The sequence below is a fragment of the Homarus americanus genome, unplaced genomic scaffold (assembly GCF_018991925.1).
Source record: "Homarus americanus isolate GMGI-L3 unplaced genomic scaffold, GMGI_Hamer_2.0 scaffold25827, whole genome shotgun sequence".
In the NCBI taxonomy this organism is placed as follows: domain Eukaryota; kingdom Metazoa; phylum Arthropoda; class Malacostraca; order Decapoda; family Nephropidae; genus Homarus; species Homarus americanus.
Window position 1 is genome coordinate 1,353,129 of NW_024738300.1, and position 19,679 is coordinate 1,372,807.

At 37.1% G+C, this 19,679-nt stretch overlaps 1 protein-coding gene across 1 annotated transcript in view; it reads left to right on the forward strand.

Moving 5' to 3' along the window:
* Nucleotides 1-17,316, forward strand: part of LOC121873779 — a 21,278-nt gene extending 3,962 nt beyond the window's left edge. The window contains exons 2-14 of the mRNA XM_042377481.1: nt 2,658-2,754; nt 5,413-5,537; nt 6,778-6,894; nt 7,078-7,301; nt 7,452-7,580; nt 7,786-7,944; nt 11,242-11,332; nt 12,787-13,083; nt 13,254-13,471; nt 13,950-14,128; nt 16,246-16,345; nt 16,750-16,879; nt 17,055-17,316. Coding sequence (XP_042233415.1) covers nt 2,658-2,754; nt 5,413-5,537; nt 6,778-6,894; nt 7,078-7,301; nt 7,452-7,580; nt 7,786-7,944; nt 11,242-11,332; nt 12,787-13,083; nt 13,254-13,262 — 1,248 coding nt within the window. The 3' untranslated portion in view covers nt 13,263-13,471; nt 13,950-14,128; nt 16,246-16,345; nt 16,750-16,879; nt 17,055-17,316. The remainder of the gene's footprint in view (nt 1-2,657; nt 2,755-5,412; nt 5,538-6,777; nt 6,895-7,077; nt 7,302-7,451; nt 7,581-7,785; nt 7,945-11,241; nt 11,333-12,786; nt 13,084-13,253; nt 13,472-13,949; nt 14,129-16,245; nt 16,346-16,749; nt 16,880-17,054) is intronic.
* The last annotated feature ends 2,363 nt before the right edge of the window (nt 17,317-19,679 follow it).

A 19,679-nucleotide genomic window follows, 5' to 3' on the forward strand; every position in this document is an offset into this window, starting at 1 on the left:
CTTATGTCACTGCTGATCCCAGTATCTAAATCGTTTATGTAGATTATGAACAAGAGTGGGCCTAGTACTGACCCCTGGGTTGTTATATGTAACACTACTGTAGTCAAGTAAATTGCTTATCTTGAGCCCTGTTTCTCAGTCGTCTAACATCTACTAAACTTGACGTAATTTTTTTATTTTATGCCCTGTTTACAAATCTATCGCATTATGGAAGCCATTTAACTCAAAGCTTCCCAAAATAAATCAGCGATAATTTTGTCCCCTGCGTTCTGTTACATGAACGGTCCACCATTAACGGTAGAGGTTCAATGTTCGAATCATTGTAATACTAAAAACAGGACGCATCACTTTGTAACACAAAGAGAGTTGTGTACAATCAAGTAAAGAATCGTGAATTATATTTTCATTGTTACATAAAATATTAGCAATACTCTTCCTCTTATAAACATTATTAGTAAGTATTCTTAGTTGTAATAATAACAAATTTTCTTTAAATTATATTGTAAATAAAGTCTTAATATTGTAAATGGGCTCTGAAATTTAATGAAACTAAAGATTTGTGCATACCATTGATTTTAAATACCTTCTAACTTCTTGTTTCTAAAAACAGATAAGAGTATAATAAAAATAATATTATATTTTGCACATAATGTTATTGGCGCCACAATCTACTTCGCGCCTCCAGATCTACAATGTTTCGTTCACAATACTCTGCGTCCACATTTACAGAGGAATAATGGGGAGGCGACACAGGATGAGACAAACAGCTTTAAATGAACGAGCAAGAATTATCCGACTGTGGGTAGACGGCACCTCTGCTCGCGCCATTGCCCAAACTACTGGTACAAGTGCTTCTACCGTGTACAGGTGGATACACCGCTGGGAACAGGAAGGCAGCATCAACACAAAATCTCGCATTAGACGGTCAACTTACAAAAAACGATGCAACTTGGGCACATTGACCTCTACTGAGATAATGCCTCCGCTTCTCGCGTCACCGGTGGATAATGATCGCCCCCTATACTCGAGTTATTGGTTGGGGGTTCATCCCTTCAATATCCAGACAATACTTGATCACCGTTCATCTTCTTGTTCTGAGTATATGAATCTACATGTTTTCAGACAAAGTAGTTTGCCTACATTTGATTATCGTTTTGCGAAATAATATAATATCAGTTGATCAATGAAGATTCACCTAACATTTGAAACTGACCAGACACGTAGAGGAACACTGAGAGAGAGAATGTGTTTCTGTAACCAAAGAGAATAATATTTGTTTTTGTGATCTGTATGAAAACCATTTGGCACGTAATAAAATAATTTCTGTTTGATTTCATACAGACAATAAAGATACCCATCAGTACTTGATAATGGTAACGATCCCTGAGATTACAATTAATTGACAAAAGACATTGGGGAACACAACACCAGAGATGTCCAATATTATCAGATAAAAACATATCAGAAAAACTACCATGTCTATCACACGCCGGATGTTTAACAGCTATCCACCAGCGTGAAAATTATTGTATGCAATGATTTAACATTCGGGCAACTGTAAACACAACAGTTTAAAGCCAATCCTTCATGTAATATATATACTACCATAGAACTGCATGTTACTCTTAAGAAAAATAGATTAAGACATAATTTAAAGGTTTAACCATAATGTGACACTCGTAGCCTTCTTAAAGGAATCATTAATGCATAGATTTATTTCATCAATGTTTGTGTACAGCTATTCAGCAACTGGTATCGCCTAAAATAAAATTAAGAAAACTGATCTATCTGTGTATACTCACATCACCCGACAACTCTGACATTCCTCTTTCCCATATGGTGTCAGTGGAATGAGTAGCACCCAGCCTTATTAAATGGAAAATGACTGAATAGAAGTTATATTACAAACTGTATGATATTCACCCAACTCGTTTCATGCAGAAAATGTAAAAAAAAGACTTCAAATTATTAATTTTTTTCAAAACTGGGGTCTATAGACCCCCAGAGGTCCACGTCAGTATTTCAGGGGGTCCACGGAGGTTATGTACAGTAGAGTTGGAAAATTTTCAAGAGTATCTGGGATTTGTGAAATAAATGAAGTTTTATTATTAATTTCAACTTGACCAAGTAGACTTTGACTTTTTTTTTTCAATTTGACTCTGCATTTGACTTTAAAATCACTCACAAGATGACTTCAAATGTTAATATTAGTGATAATGGTTATTGTATATTTTATTCTCCAGTTAGCTATAGTTTTATAGTTATACAGTTATTGATTGTTATGCTTTTGACCTTCATAGGGGACGAAGTGATAAATACATGTTCACTTCCTCTCCTGATAAGACATTTATATATCATTAAATTTAAAGTTTTAGGGGAAAATGAGGTCGATCCACAGGAATATTGGGAGTTCCCTAAAGGAGGTGGGAAAGGAAGCGAGAACGATTGAGAACTACTGATATATTCAAATTAGGCGAGCCTTACTTAATATACACGCTAATCATGTTGTTAGTTGTTAACAGCATCACGACTCGGATAAGCACATGGCCCTCGTTAAAGAGTATTCCATGGACAATAGACATTAGCTGGGTCTATAAGATAATTTTGAAGAATAAGCTGCAGGTGTTATTGGTGCTCTACAAGGTTTTATATTTCAGATGTATCCAGGAGACAAGGTGACTGCTGTGATGACTGGGCTAATTTTCCTAGTTGTCACTGTCTTCTTGACTGATTCTTGTCTACTTCCATCTGTTGGTAAGAGGACTACCAGAAAAATATAAAATATTTAGATGATTAGATTGCTTTTTAAATAATGTAAACACTAATACAATGGTTTGATACTGGTAAACTATATACCTTAACATCAGTAGTGAATGAAATAGTAGCACAGTAAACCAGGTATGAATTAAGTAAACATATATATTTTTTCTTCAGACTCTAGTATACAACGTTTAGTCAGTAATATATAATGATTCACATTCCATTGTTATTATTATTATTATTATTATTACTATTATTATTATTATTATTATTATTATTATTATTATTATTGTTATTATCTTTGTTATTATTATTATTGTTTTATTATTATTATTATTATTATTATTATTATTATTATTATTATCATCAAAGAGCATTCAGTAATCTTGAATGAGCGGGTTTACGATGTAAAAGAACATGAATCACATTGGACTTGGAAACGACTAGAGCTCTTGTGGCTTAAAGGAAAGGCTTCCAATGCTGCCATTATTTTTTTTTTTTGCGCTAGATCTAGCGAAACTTTAGACTACTTGTAGACGAGGTGGTTTAGCGCCCCACTTGAGGTACAGTCACCTACAAAAGCCATGTCACCTGTCTTGTGTGTTTTTTTTAAACTGAAATATTTTATGAACAAAAAACAAACAAACTATTACATCAAAAGGACAGGGTAGTGTACAACTCCCACCCTCACCTATGCCATCCTCTTTCTGGGGCTAACAAAAGTTATAATTGTTTTAACAACACAAGAATTATTTTTCCAGCAATGAAATAGTTAAAAAAAAACTCCGGCTTCCTCGTGTATTCAACACTGGATAGACCAACCGCCGAAATGATTAACAAGCTCATAAGTGTTGAAATCATAAATAAAAAAATAAAGGCCACCAGACTGGTTTCTGTGCTATGGCACTTCAGATACCCTGAGATTTTAGAATGTCTGCAATTGCCTCAAAGAACATACCAGGAGCTGGCAGATGCCGCCCCACTAGAGGCCACAGCTTGAGGTTGAAGAAGCCACAAGTTCAGAAAACTGTCAGGGCAAACATTTTGGAGTGAAGTTGTAAAATATGTATGTGCATCCCTAAGATGACATGGTTGACACGGTTGACCCGTCCCCCTTCTCTCCTGCTGTTCTACGGACCCCGAGAGTCAGACCCCTGAACACAAAGCAATAAACACTGGTGCATCATTCTGTCCTAAATGCTTCTGATTCACGAGTCTGAACTTCGAGGTCACTTACCCAATAACCCAGGAGTACACTGTAGGTGCGCGTGATCCATGTATGTGCTGATATCCACAAAGGGAAAAGAAAACAACGAAGTTTCTAAGAGTTTTCGTGTAATTTACTCCTTCTGGGTTGAGTACAGTAAGGTGAGTGAGATTAATCTCACAGCAGGTGTCACCATATTCAGGTCAAAGCAACGCTAATTATCTCTCATATGAATGATCAATGCACTGGATTCATGGCCAAAGTCGTATTTCATCATCTACATATCTAAACCAAACTACAGAATATATTAAAATATTACTTAGTAATTTATTCTAAAAAAATTCCTTATATATATATATATATATATATATATATATATATATATATATATATATATATATATATATATATATATATATATATATAACTTGCTCAACACTGGTGAAAGCGGATTACCCATCGCCATGCCAAATATTTTAGCATAATATTCTCCAGTGAATTCAAATTTACTCCATTTAATGTACAGTTTGATAGGTTCAATAAAAACAGTGTTTGAAACACTTATATTTATGGATATCCTGTGCAGCAAGGACGACATCATCTCTTAAGCCCAATTTCTAATTTTAACCTTCCGAAGATGGATTCCTTTTTGGATGCTATTAATGCTGCGAATTACTTGTTCCAATACAATGTTGAAAAGTACGAGTGGTAAAAGACAGGCCTGATTTAGTCCACTTATTACCCCGAACTGTTAAATTTCTTCTCCCATTATGGACACAAATTGTTTATATTTAAAAAGTATAATGTTAACATGTATATAACTTTTCTTGGATAACAAATTCCTCCATTATAATCCACACTCCGTAGCTGTTCTTTTCTCGTGGGTTTATTTGAATTCTACAAAGTGTGAAGATTCCCAGTACTTTTCTGAGAGTTGGCGTACTATGAACAGCTGGTCATTTGGGTGATATGTCCTGTCTGAACACACCTTCCAGTTCCCCTAAAATAATTCTTGTGAGGATTTTATGCCCTGTAAATACCAACAAGATCTTTCTATACGTGGACACCGCATGTTTTACCTCCCCGTTTTATAATTGGGAATTATATTGCCTTTGTGCAACGTGTCAAAGATGTCTTCCTTTTCCCATACCATCTTAATAAATGTATAGATTTTATACTCCAGATATTCTCCTCCATGCTTAAGTAATTCAGCCGTTGCGTTATTGGATCCTGGTGTGTTATCATTATGGAAGGATCGAACCAAGATAAATGGCTAAGCACTAATTATATGTATGTTTTTCATTATATATTTTAGTTGAGGTCTGTTAGAGACATGACAAAGTACTCTCCTACCTCCCTATCACCTTCTAAAACACGCAAAATACGATTCCTCACAACTACTTTATGTAGTATTCTGTACTAGACCACACTTTCATTACTGGCAGACAAGGATGATGCGATATCTGCAGCCACGGAAGGAGTTGACGCTGTGTTGGCAAAGGTGACAAAGCCCCACTGCTCCATGTTCCTCCTTACAGACGGCAGATCCTCACCCAGTAATATTATTAGGGTATGTTGAGGCTGTTACATGTCTATTTAAACAATCATAGCTTAAGAAATACGTATAATATTGACTTTGAAATATAGTATAGCAGGCTAACGGACGGATTAAAGTTTCAATAAACGAAACGGCTAAATACTTTTTTATCCTGTGAACCGTAGTGGGTTCAGTGTTTCTTCTTGATAATTGTACTGAGTTCCCTTATACTATGTAGGCATAATTACCGATTAAGCCTTATATATATATATATATATATATATATATATATATATATATATATATATATATATATATATATATATATATATATATATATATATATATATATATATATATATATATGTTACGAGTTGGGGATTTAGAATATCTACCCAGATCCCAACAGGCAACAACAACAAAAAAACAAAGACAATCGGACTATAAAAGGGTAGACAAAGGATGCGAGTTTTTGTTGTGTATAATAAAGTACCATAAATTCCTTAACAAAATATTCAGCTTTCTATAATTTACCCTTAACCATACTTAACCTAAACATTAACAGTATATACATATTTATACAACATACAACAATTTTGAAGCAAGTGGACGTGGGGAGGCAATATAAGATTACAAATACTTAAGTGCGGAGCTGAGATGGCTGACGAGTAAGGCTGAGTATTGTAGAAGACGGTAGGTAGTCACTGTGCCGTAGGTTTCCAGGATAGGTGATCCTGTGGTCACTTCCCAGAGTGAACTGAACTCTCCTCGAACTCGAGCTGACGAAGAAGACTTTGAGGAGGTGACGCAACAACCAGGATATGGAGAAGGGAAACCCCGGAGTGGTAACTAAGAGTAGTCATACTCGTGTTTCGTCCCTAGATGGCGTTGCTCGTGGTGCTGGGTAGATCAGTGATGTGGGTAGGTAGATCATGACAATTGGTGGCGTGGTTCGTAACAATATATATATATATATATATATATATATATATATATATATATATATATATATATATATATATATATATATATATATATATATATATATATATGCAAGTAAATCACTGTAGGTGCGCGTGAAAGTATATGCTGATAACACAAGGAAAGAAGAACACGAAGTTCCCAAGCGCTGTCTGTTGTCACCTGAAGATGTGAATTACACGAAAGCGCTTGGGGAACTTCGTGTTTTCTTCTTTCCTTATCAGCATATATATATATATATATATATATATATATATATATCTATATACATATATATAATTTTGTATTATAGTTTATGGACGTGGTACGTGCTCCCTGGGGTATAGGAATGTTCGAGGTGGCATCGGACAACCAAGATGTTAAAGACATGGAAGCAGAAATTACCAGAGTACTCGGCTTGTTGCGTACAGTAAGTAAAGTCAAATTGCCAGGAAACGACCATGTCTTTGGTATATTATTTCCAATGAAATAGGTATTTACCACATTACTACATAGGTGATTAATTCATAATCAGAATACCGCGGAGAAAGAGCGCTCTAATATTACTTCTGATGCAAGGAAATCATTCTCGTATTACAATTGACGTCAACAGCTGCGGCAGGTGTCATGGTGCGTGACGGTGGTGGTGGTGAGCGACGACCCAGCCTTCCTCGCCGCCTTCGCCGAGTGGTCCCTCAAGGGCCGCCTCCTGGTGTGGTCGACGAGGCTCCTCGCCGTAACCAGCCTGCCTCTCCCTAAGCTCCACCACCTACACAAGACCTTTTCTACGAGGAACGCAATGATGCTCATCGTAGAGAACGTTCAAGAACACATTAAGTAATATGAGGTTTATTATCTTTCGAATTTGTTACAGTCGCAAATAATGAATGATCTTTTATATTTGGAATTTACTGAATTATAATACAACTCAAGACCGAGAGTAGAAAAAGTAGGTCCATGCATGTTAATCATTCTCTTCTGTTACAGGTGTGATGTGTATATATACCTGCCGTACAGTCATCAGGGAGCTCCGGCAACGAGGATTGCTTCCTGGACCCCTCAACGAGGCCTGGCTCTCACAACTCACCTCCTACTTTTTCCTGACAAGTTCACCAAGTGAGGGCTTTTACAAACGCGTTCATAAATATGGGATAACAATAATAATATCTGAAAACTATTTAGAAAGAATTGTATAAGCTGGAATCGTTGTTCGGCTCTAGTAGTTTATAGTAGACGTGTCTGAAGACTTTAGATGAATATACAACTTTCAAGGAACAAATAGGAGAATAGGATAATAATCTACTTCCATTGTTTTTCTCAGATTGATGAACCGTCCAAATCTGGTTGTGGCGACGGAGGGAAACCCTTTCAATAAAATGATTATAGAAGAGGACAGAGAAGCCCCTGAGGGACATCGGGTCAGGTTCTCAGGTCCCGTGCCAGAGCTAATAGACTACCTTGCTACCGGGCTAAATTTCTCGTAAGTTGACAGAAGTAAATTTGCTGCATGTCTAAGTACAGGGATGACCAAAACTTAAAATCTACCCAATATAACCTATCTCGAATCTAAACATCCAAATACTTATGGTAGTTAAAGTAAAATTTTACCCATTAATTAATATAAATGATGATAAATCCCAGTGGTTCATCAGTGAATCATCAAAACAATAACAGCACTATGTTGTCATGTTTACCTAGCATCAGCCATTCTCAAAACAAAGTCCAGACAATGTCATTACTTCTAAATTTTCCGTCGCTCGTTGATTCTGGAATTCTATGGAAAATTTAATTTCTTTATATAAAACAGTATACTTCTAAGTAGTCTCTAACACAGGAACAGGAGATACGATTACCTCGACTGTTACTCAACTCCAAAGTGACGAATAACTTCTGTTACCAAAATTGTCACGGTTACTCGGAGTACACTTGAGTAACTGTAAACTGTAGACTGTAGACTTGTCCTGTAGACTGGTCACCTTAGACTGGTCCTTGACTGGGTTTTCTTAAGCTACGCTTTGCCAGTATAACACAGTAACGGGGAGAATAAAATATATTCTCTACCTTTACCAACTGTGTAACTGTTAAGGTGACTGTTTCTTGTCGCATAGCAACTGCTTGTGAAGCTGTCATATATCTAACAACTTTCCTGGGTTGTCACCACTTGTGAAGCAGGCTACCTTATAGTCTAGACATACTAAAATATAGATCAAAGTTTATTGGATCTTCTGTCGTGAAATCCAATATATTCCTTTTGTTTGTTTCTTATAAATAGAGTTCTATGTACACTTTCAAAAAGGATTATCACCGTAACTTAATCACTGTAGCTATGAGTGTTAAATGAGGACAGAGGCTAACTTAGATTAGCTATATTAAATACGTCCGATTGATGTGAAACTGGGAGTGATCTTGAGTAGGGATCCTCGAGGGAGAATGGAAATATATCAGACGTCCTCCCTCGAGGAAAGACGGAGTCTATCTTATAGTAGCTCTAAATAATATCTTCCTCTCGTTAGGGTTATCAAACTACTGTCCGCAACAGGTGGCCAGAGAGCCGGTTACTTAATCCTTAGCTCAGCACCAAGTGACGCGACTTCCCGTGGACACACCTTATCACGTGCTCTGAACATGAACCTTGTAGCTAGTGGAACGTTACAGGGGATGATAGTTATACAGGTCTAATATAATTAACCCACATTTATATAAATACGTCTCTCTATAAGACAGGGGCTAATACGTCGCTCGGTCACACCTTCTGAACTCCGTGAGGAATAAACTAATCTCACAGAAAAAGCTTATACATATTACACGCATATGTGTGTAAACACTAAACTGGGGAAGCTGACACCTGTGGTTGAACATTTACTCAAGCCCTAGATCCCTAGTCAGAAATGCCTTATGGGAGAATATATTATGTACAATGGCAAATTTGGAAGATTCTGATATATAATCACAAAACAAAAATTTTACTGCCAATATCAATACAACAGTGGAAATTGTTAACTTGGGTATAGCAAATCCCGTAATAACATAGCAGAAATAAATCTCGCCTATTTCGTGTTTAAGAATGCACCTTCTTAGCAATGTACAATTCTTGCGTCTAAATAATCATGCTGGATGATTGAGTGTGTGGTGCTTGAGATTCTTCGAAGAAACATTCACTTTTGCGGAGAGCAATGGTACAGTTGTGAGGGTTTCTACCACGGAATGGCTGAAAATTTACAGTCTGTGATAATTTCATTGTAGAACTGTCATATTTGTAGTTTAAAAAGATGTGTCTATGACATTAACAATAATATAGAACTGTCATATTTGCAGATTGAAAAGATGCGTCTGATAACATCATTAAAATCATTATTAACCTGATATATTTGCAGTTTGAACATTATTAACATTATTATCCTGACATATTTGCGGTTTAAACATTATTATCCTTCCTGGGAAATAAAAGGATTTCCGCATTTTCTACGTTGAAGGTTTGAAAATAGTGGGAATATATTACTTCAGTAAATATACAAAATAAGTAAGACACCTATAAAATAAAAATAACCTACCTCGGCGGCTAAAGAGTGATGATATGTTGTAGAATATATCAATGTGTGTATAATCTGCTTGTATGTCTATGAAATACCTGTTCCTCGAAGGATTGACACGAAGAATCGTTCCTGGAATTTCTTGAATGTGAAAATGTTGCCTTATATTCCGTAGACTTGCATGTGTCACTCACAGGAGACACAGTTGATACGAAGGTCCCGGTGACTGGGTCAATGTCCACGAAAATCATGAGTACAGCAAACTGCTCCCTGCCGGTGAACTCAAGGGCTCTGGGGTTCACTGAGTACACTAGGGCATCCACCACACCATACTTCAGAATGCTGACACCATCTCTACAACCTTGATGGTCGGAGATACAAGTGTCATCACTAAGGGGGGTGCCGGGGCGCTGGTAACTGGGGATTATTCACGCCATACGAAGGAATGTTGCTGACAGGATGTTGATTGATGAGTAGTCACAACAACTATAGTCACGTCCTGTGACAGTGAGCGAATCATTTGCAGAAACAAATGTTCACTTCAGCTCACTGGAGTGTTGCCATAATATCATTAATTATCAATAATTCAGTAATGGTTATAGATAAAAAAAATGTACATCATCTTGGATGACAAAATAAGTATCACTCAACAGAAAACTTCTCACGACGGTATATATCCACGTGTACTTATACAAAAAAAATCAGAAACATTTTTTTTCAGTTTTTATTAACAAAATTACACTAATCTCAGATATGGATCCGCGGTCCTTTTCGCTGCCACTTATGAAACTGTTTATATTCCTATTAATATATAGTATGAGTAACAGGAGAACAGATTATCTCAACTGTTACTCAACTCCAATGTGATGAATAACTTCTGTTACCATAATTGTCACGGTGTGTTTTATTCTTGATTGTTATAACAAATGTTCGTATTTTTGTCTGTTTACCTATACTCCCTATAGGATCTACACCTTTGTTAATTTTACTGCTTTTGATCTCAATGGTTAAACTGAAGTAAAGGTTAATATTTAATATCTCAATGATTTGTTGTTCAGTGTATTTCTTTTCTCTCAGTGACTTAGTGATTCATTTATCGTATTCTAGTCTTCATATTGTATTTTACTTTATGTTTTAGGTCTGATGTTGACAAGAAATTTGTCGAAACGTTACCAAATAAATGTGGCTGTTTATCAATACATTGGTACTTTGGTACTGTTACCCATCCTTCGTGTACTCTTCCCCAGGTACACATACATGCGGCCTCCTGACGGGTCTTGGGGCATAAAGTACAATAACGGAACATGGTCCGGCATGGTGGGTATGGTGAGCAGGGAGGTAAGTTCAGTGTGGCCATTAGTATGGTATATTTATATATATGCTTCATATTGTGCTTTATAATTCACCGGTGGCGAAAATCTTATTGTAAGATATCAAAACACATTAATTACAAATATTCTGTTGCGAGAGTTAACTTGACATTTTATGAAAGCACATTCTGATAAGGAAATGAAACTCAAGTACTTTGAGTAGAAATATTGACTCGCCCTAGTGCTGTACTCATTATCATCATAAACACATCTACACGACAAGAGATCAAATTAGTGAAGTCATACTAACTTATTTAGTAAAACATTAAGTGTTATTTTATGTCGATCACTATACTAGCAGGTAGTTAGTACTGTCTCCACTACCGAGTAATTATACACAAACAGTGAAAGTAAATGTGATCCAGAAATACCCAAACTTTATTTCAAAATCCAATATAAATTAAAGAGAACAACATCAACATTATATACGTAATATGCATTACAAGGTATTATATTCTTAAATGATTTATAAGTATCATATATTTTACAAGCTGTGGTTCAAAATATTGTCATGGTGATATAACTCGTTATCAAAAGGCCACAGAACTTTTATATTTCCAGTAACAAAATATGACCTCAATGTTAAAAGGTTCAGTGAGCAAAGAAAGGTTTTGATCCTCAGCTGATCCTAACACGTGGTTTCACTGATCCATTTTTTAATTTTGGATCTTGAGCGATCATAATGATTCACCCTCAGAAATCAACGTTTCCTCTACACCTCTTGTTCTCTGATCTCTCCTTTACCTGGAGAATATTGACAAGATAAAAAACGCTATGCCTGTATATTAATAATCATATTATATTTACATTGATTATAATGAATACTGGAAGTCTATTTTTCGATGGTTATTTATCTTCATCATACTCTTACACGGTATTAGTGTTCCATGTCATTGTATATGAGTAGCGACTTCCTCCCTAATATATTTACCGCTTGAAAGAGCTGTCCTTGTCATGGACCCCTTTTCATTCACAGCAAACCATGGGCACGGCAAACCATCCATGACAAATTATATTCGCTGTAAAGTATATTGCTGGCAATTCAGAGGTCTGTGTGTATTATCGCCCTACTACACATTACTACCATACATAATTTCTTTGTAGATGATACATGTACAGTGTTTCACTAAATGTTGGCTTAAACTATCCAATCTGGAGCGAACTCGTAATAAATGGTTTTAAAGTAGACAAATTTAGATTTAGGCGCGAGACAGGTAAATATTGGTTTGGAAACAGAGTAGTGAATGAGTGGAACGAGTTACAAAACCAAATCATCATTAACTCTAATACGCTGAATAGCTTCAAACATAGGTTGGATGGATATATGAGCAATAGGGGTTGGGTGTAAACGGGACTGCCCAGTATGGGCCAATAAGCCCAATGCAGTTTCCTCCATTCTTGTGTACTTATGTTCTTTTATAGGAGGTTGATATAGGTGCTGGTCCCTTTGGCGTTAGCGGTAATCGTGCCGAGGTGGTAGACTTCACTGTCCCAATAATGATAGAGTACAGTAGAATGTTGGGGGGGCGAGGGCGTCCGGAGGTGGATCCGTGGAGCTTCCTCCTGCCGTTGGCGCCTCTGGTGTGGGTAGCTGTCCTGTCGGGCTTACTGGTGCTCCCTACGACTGTGTTCTTGCTCTCTTTAACCTTCTCACTCAATACCAATGATCAAGGAAAGCTGAAAGGACATTTGCCTTCCTACGCGTTTTCCTACAGCAAGGTAAATATATGTTCCTTATATTAAAAAAAAATCGATAAATCTCCTTCCTGCTTTCTATCCACCTGAAAAAAAAAATATTTATATATTTCTCCCGCGGGCAAAATATATAATTTTTAAATCATTTCATCGTACAATAAAGCCATTAGCTGAATATTCACACTTTCCCACAGATATCATAGTACCAGAGGGCTGGTGGTGGGAGCGGGTGGTGTTGGCGGTGTGGATGTTGATGACGTTGGTGTTAACACGGAGCTACGCCGGCAACCTCATGGCCCTCTTGGCCGTGAGACACATCCCTGAGCCATACCAAACCATCGGTGACTTCTTAGACGACTCATCAGTCACTATGATATGGCAAACAGGCTCCAGTATTAAGCGGTATTTGTATGTACGTCGAGGTGGAATGACAGCGTAAATGTAAAGTTCTTATTATTGAACTAGTTTATTGAAATGTTGTTTGCTTTGTTAATAGGAGATTTGAATAGCAACGCCTCAGGGGTATAGGGGTGTGGGACTGTATAATGGGTTTGGAGAAATGTCTTGACGGGATATTGTCGCTTGAAGAAACAGCTGGATGATTCACAAGCAACCTCTGTTTGAATAGGGTAAGAAGAACCAGGAGCGGAGTAAGATAGTCATATTCTAGAATGGCGAAGATGGACTAGTACATGATATATTTCACACTTAGCAAACTGTACCATTCACCTTAAAGACAGCAGCAAGAAATTGAGTTCCTAGATTAAACAAGGCGCAGGAAAGTATAGAAACGGGTAACTGTAGTTACCGTGTCAATATTATTGTGACAATTTGATTCAAACTATTCTCGCTCTTTTATGTGTTTTTAAACTCTGGGTGTTGCCTTCCAGTCTGCAAATACAGGCGAGTACCGGGCTCGATGATCTGGAAAAGGAAGGTCGCATCACATACAGGAGAGCCGCAGACTACCCACAGATCATCGATACTCTAGTGAGGAGGGGTGACCACGTCCTCATGGAGGTGAACGTTGGTGTGCGAGTCTACATGGCTGAGGATTTTGCACGTACAGGTATCCAAACAGAAGATATATTAATAATATCATGGAAAAACAACAACTTAACGATATCATTATAAAGTCAGCCAAGGATGCATCGACAATCCTAATGTAGCATTTTAATTATAATTTATCGTTATCTTAGTTCATGCCACTTTTCCAAGTGTTCGTATATTTACTTAAATAATGAAGAAAATTATATTTATGAAATGGAAACACCAACTACAACCAGGGCTGCCAAGAGATTCTCACATCAGTTTTAGAGAATACATGTTCCACATTTAGACTTGAGTGTTTCATGAAGGAATTAATTGTCTTTACAATGTGAGCATTATATAATTTAATTTAACGTATGTTAGAGAACAGACACTGTGTATAGACTCACTTATCGGCAAAGACATTGTGTCTTCGTCCATTTTAGTTATCAGTGTGTGTGTGTGTGTGTGTGTGTGTGTGTGTGTGTGCAATAATAATAATAATAATAATAATAATAATAATAATAACAATAAAAATATTAATACCAACAATAATAATAATAATAATGATAAAAATAAACTGTTCATTAATAGAGTTGCAGCCGTTGGCTGAAAATTTACTAACATACATGTGATTTAGACATAATAATATACGTTCAATGTGTGTGTGTGTGTGTGTGTGTAATAATAATAATAATAATAATAATTTTAAATAACGGTTTATTGAAAGAGCATGGCAGCAGGAAGGCTGAAAATATACAATTACATAATTACAATTAATATACAAGTAACATAAGTTCGAATCCTAGCGGGTTGAGGTGTTGATTGTATGTAGAAGTCACTTGCTATATTGGGCTGATGAAATATATGAATCTCGTGTTTCAAGCCGGATTTGATAAACGTTACTCTGACCACCTACGTGATACGGGTAGTCCCCATTAGAGGTTCACCATAGCTCGTTAAACAGGCTTTTGTGTGAAATATAACAAAGTCTAGGACTGCTTTTAGTATCCTGGTGGTCCAGAGAATAACATTCCCCAGTCACAATCATGGGCTCGTGGGCCGTGGGTTCGAATCCTGGCAGGTTGAGGTGTTAATTGTATATATATATATATATATATATATATATATATATATATATATATATATATATATATATATATATATATATGCTAAATACACAAGGAAAACAAAACACGAAGTTCCAAAGCGCTTTCGTGTAATTCACATCTTCAGGGGTGAGTACAGACTAAGGAGAAGTACAAAACAAGGTGTATATATACAGGAGAGGTGAGATCAGGTCCACAATGGTCAGGTAGTAATTGTGTTGTTGGGGGAGTTCTTGATTAACATTTGTTTAACAGTGCATGAGTTTTTAAATGCCACATTGACGTTCCAGGTTTTTAGCTGTGCAGGAATGTGAGAAATTTTTGTGAAATGGTAATATTAAGATATTCTTATGGTCATGGGTGGGCTTGGGGTCAGTTCTATAAAAAGTTTTCTTAGTAATGTTTAAGCATTTGTCTATGAAAGATCTAGGGTATTTAAGGTTTGAGCCAATATTAGAGATATATTTATATTTCTCATCAATGAATTCCGGGCTGCAAATTCTCAAAGCACGTAAAAACATTGTTGAAAATACTGACTGTTTGACTCTATTATGGTGGGCAGAATCATAATGAATGTATGAACACACATTAGTAGGTTTTCTATAAATACTGAACTTAAAGGTGTTACCTATTCTGTGTATCAGACAGTCTAGGAATGGCAATTTACAGTCTTGCTCTAATTCCACAGTGAATTTGATCGAGGGGCTAAGTTATTAAGTTGTGGCAGGAAAGCTTTTAGGTCCTCATTACTTGGCCAGAGACATAATACATCATCTACTGTACATATCTAAACCAAACTGCTGAAGGTGGAAAAATATTACTTAATAGTTTCTTTTCAAAGAATTCCATATATAAGTTGCTTAATACAGGTGAGAGTGGATTACCCATTACCCATTACCCATTATGATTAATCAGTCTATCTCATTCAACATATACGAATATTAAATGACCCATCTATCTCTTAATGTGTAGTTGTAATGATCTCAGTAATCATTAATTGATCTGTTTGCCCTTTGAGATATTAGAATTGACATTCTTCTTGTTACAGGGAGGTGTTCTTTTTACTCGTCAAGAGAGGAGGTGCAGCCCAACTTGTTTGCAATGATCGGTCAACAGGACAGCCCACTTGTCCCTTCCATTAGTAGGAGGTGCCGCTTTGAATTACTTCTGAAAAGCGATTAGAATATATATATATATATATATATATATATATATATATATATATATATATTTTTTTTTTTTTTTTATATAATTGAATAATAGGTATTTGCTCGCTGAGTTAAGCAGTAAAAATCTTGGTTGACTATCGTATAATTATTTTTGCTAAATATAAGTAAAATGCAAAAGAACCTGTGATATTAATTTTCCATTAAGTATTTAGATTAGATTACACATATTCTGTTACTTCAGTTTCTCCACACAAAAATATCCACATATTGCTTAGAAATGAAAGATGGTGCTGTACAAAGTAGTTCATTCGTCACATTGTGAAAATTGTTAATTCATTACAATAATTTAACTTATCAATTATGTTTCTCATCTCCCCGTACAGGATTAGGAAGATGACTGAGGCTGGGTTATTCTACCAGTGGTTGAAGATGCAAGACCCTAAATCTACTCTCTGTGATCATGAACCCAACAAGATCACTGTTACCTCGTCTCTCGCTCTCAGCAATCTTTGGGTAAAACACACACACACACACTCTACCTCTCTCTACCTTACACGCCTACATACACACACACTCAGGGAGTACATTTATTTAGGCAAAATATTTATATGAATAACATGGAAGCTTAGCTATAACAAACGCAAAAAAAATATAGTGATTAATGTTATAATTATTCTTCGTTTTTCAGGGAATGTTTGTGATCCTCGGGTCAGGATTCATTACCAGCCTGTGTCTGCTCTGCCTGGAGCATATAATCGCCGGCGTTATTCAGTCCTAGGAATGTTGAACTTCCATCTGTATTTGACAGTTCATTTTATGTAGACGGTAACTGTGGTGACGATTTTGTCCATGTTGAAATTCTTGTAACCAATATCTAGATGTGTTAACTCTTAGGCGTTGTTCAGTACATAGGAACATTAACGCTGTATAAATAAAAATAAGGAAATTGATGAAACAGATCAAATTATAACGTGTACAAAGGAATTTGTTGTGATTTAGAGCAAAAAAAAAATTATTCCTATTCGGCAACAACAACACTTGTTTTTTAAGGCTTAAGCAGCAGCTTTCCCTGTTTAGTGTCACACACACACACACACACACACACACACACACACACACACACACACACACGCACACACACACACACACACACACACGCACACACACACACACACACACACACACACACACACACACACACACACACACACACACACACACAAACAGGGAGGTACTATCGCTTGGGAAGATATTGGAAGCATAATGTGTTGTCTAATGGTAGATCTACTGCCATATAGCACCTGACTTTGCCTCATTTACACAATTGCAGGGTCTCAATTGTTTCTCTTACTATTAACACAACACACATATATTGTTTCTCACGTTTGATCATTTATTATCATTATTATTATTATTATTATTATTAGTAGTAGTAGTAGTGTCATGATCGTAATGACGGCTAACCTGTTAAACTAATGATCCATATTACGCTTACATGTCCACAAAACCTTCTGAGTCTCCCAGTGGAAATGTCCTCCGTTCTCCCTGTTTCTTTGATGACGTCATCAAGATAGTGTATGTTTGTTGACGGAATTTTGTAAACTCTTTCTGCTACCGAGACCCTGTAAACCTTTTTTTTCACCTATGAATATCAGAGACTGATCATAGTGAAATTGTAGTAGGGAGGTTAGCTGAGGAATTAGTTAATATTTTGAAGGGAACTTTTAAAATCTGCCTCAGGTGTTGTAGCAAGGCGTTGCGTGTTGGTACCTGTTGCCATCCAACCTTTAGTAATCAATTTAATTCTTGCTTTTGATAGCTCAGTCAGAGTATTGTTGGTAAAGATAATAGTAGGGTATGAAACTGAGTTCGTAGTATCAGTTTCAAACGTCAGAGTGTTACAGTAACGTAATTCAGTGAAATGGTTGAGTAGGTGGAATCTGTGACTTTAGAGGGGTTGGAAGGCAGCGGTTGGTTTTCAAATCAGTGAGCCGCCACACTTTCCTCCCACATGTCCCTAACGCAGCCTAGGCCGTGTCTGTAGCGTGGATGACGCATCCACTAGTCTTGGGAGATGTCTGAGGTCCAGTGGAGTCGGGTGTCCCCTTAAACCCCGACCGTCAGAAGCTCCACTCCCATGGGCCCCATAGAGGGTAGTATTTCCCTAACGCCCTGCCCCTGTGGTGAACCCGGATCTTCAAGCCCCAAACTACTGCCAGCCCCATCATTGGTGGATGAGTACAGTTCATAACTTGGTGGGGCTGTTGGTGTGGTGGTGTTAGTCCACCGGAATTATCGGAGTTTGTTGGAAGGTGTCACTTGGTGATGAGACTCCCATGGCAGCCGCTGGAGTGTTGCCCCTGGGGTATTGAGTGTTGTACTGGCAGGTGCCACTGGTTTTATTGGTACGAAGGTGCTGTAAGAGTTATGTGCGTTTTGGTGTTGGTACACCCAGTAGTGGTGCAAGTAAATTGAGGCTGAGGGCATGGTACCATGAGTTCCTGTTTTGGGTGAATACAACGTCTTTTCTGGAACCATTTTTGTGTTTAATAAACATTGTATTTGTATGTGGGTCTATGATTCATCTATAGTATTCACCGTTGTTCTCTCCCTAATACTCGATACTATAGAAACATGTACCCATGGGCCTTCCTCTCACGTCACGCTACCAGGTCAGAGTATCAACGTAAGCTGTAAGAGTGCCAAGCCCTCGCATGGTGGCAGCTAGTTGTTGTTCATACCCCCCTCCCCTTACAGTAGTACAGTGTTCTTATTATTATTGTTATCATTATTATTTTGTTATGTTATTTTTAATCGCGTACTTTTTCTTAAAAAATGTTTTTACTATGAATTATTATTATTATTATTATTATTATTATTATTATTATTATTATTATTATTATTAGTAGTAGTAGTAGTAGTAGTAGTAGCGCGGCGTGGGTGTCGTGGACCGTCCCTCCTGATCTAAAGTGTTATTAGTGGGGACATACTCGTTGTGTGGGAGCGGGAATTTGACAATGTGTCCGTGAATATCGGATGTCACCCTAAGCATTGCCACCCAAGGTTTCTCCTCATCCCTTACGGCATAAATTGTAAATATTCCGTGTGTTCACCGGCGTTCACCAAGTGAGTGGTGACCTGTGCTGGGTCAGTGGTAGGATAATGAGAAGGCTCGGCGCCAAGGTCAGTGTCGTTAGGCCTACTGTGACAGGGGTGGTCCCGAGACTATCGCCCCTATGGGGCCGAGAGTGCTGCCCATGCGGTCGCCCCCACCCCCCCCACCACCATAGTAACGGACTCTTAATGTAGGGTC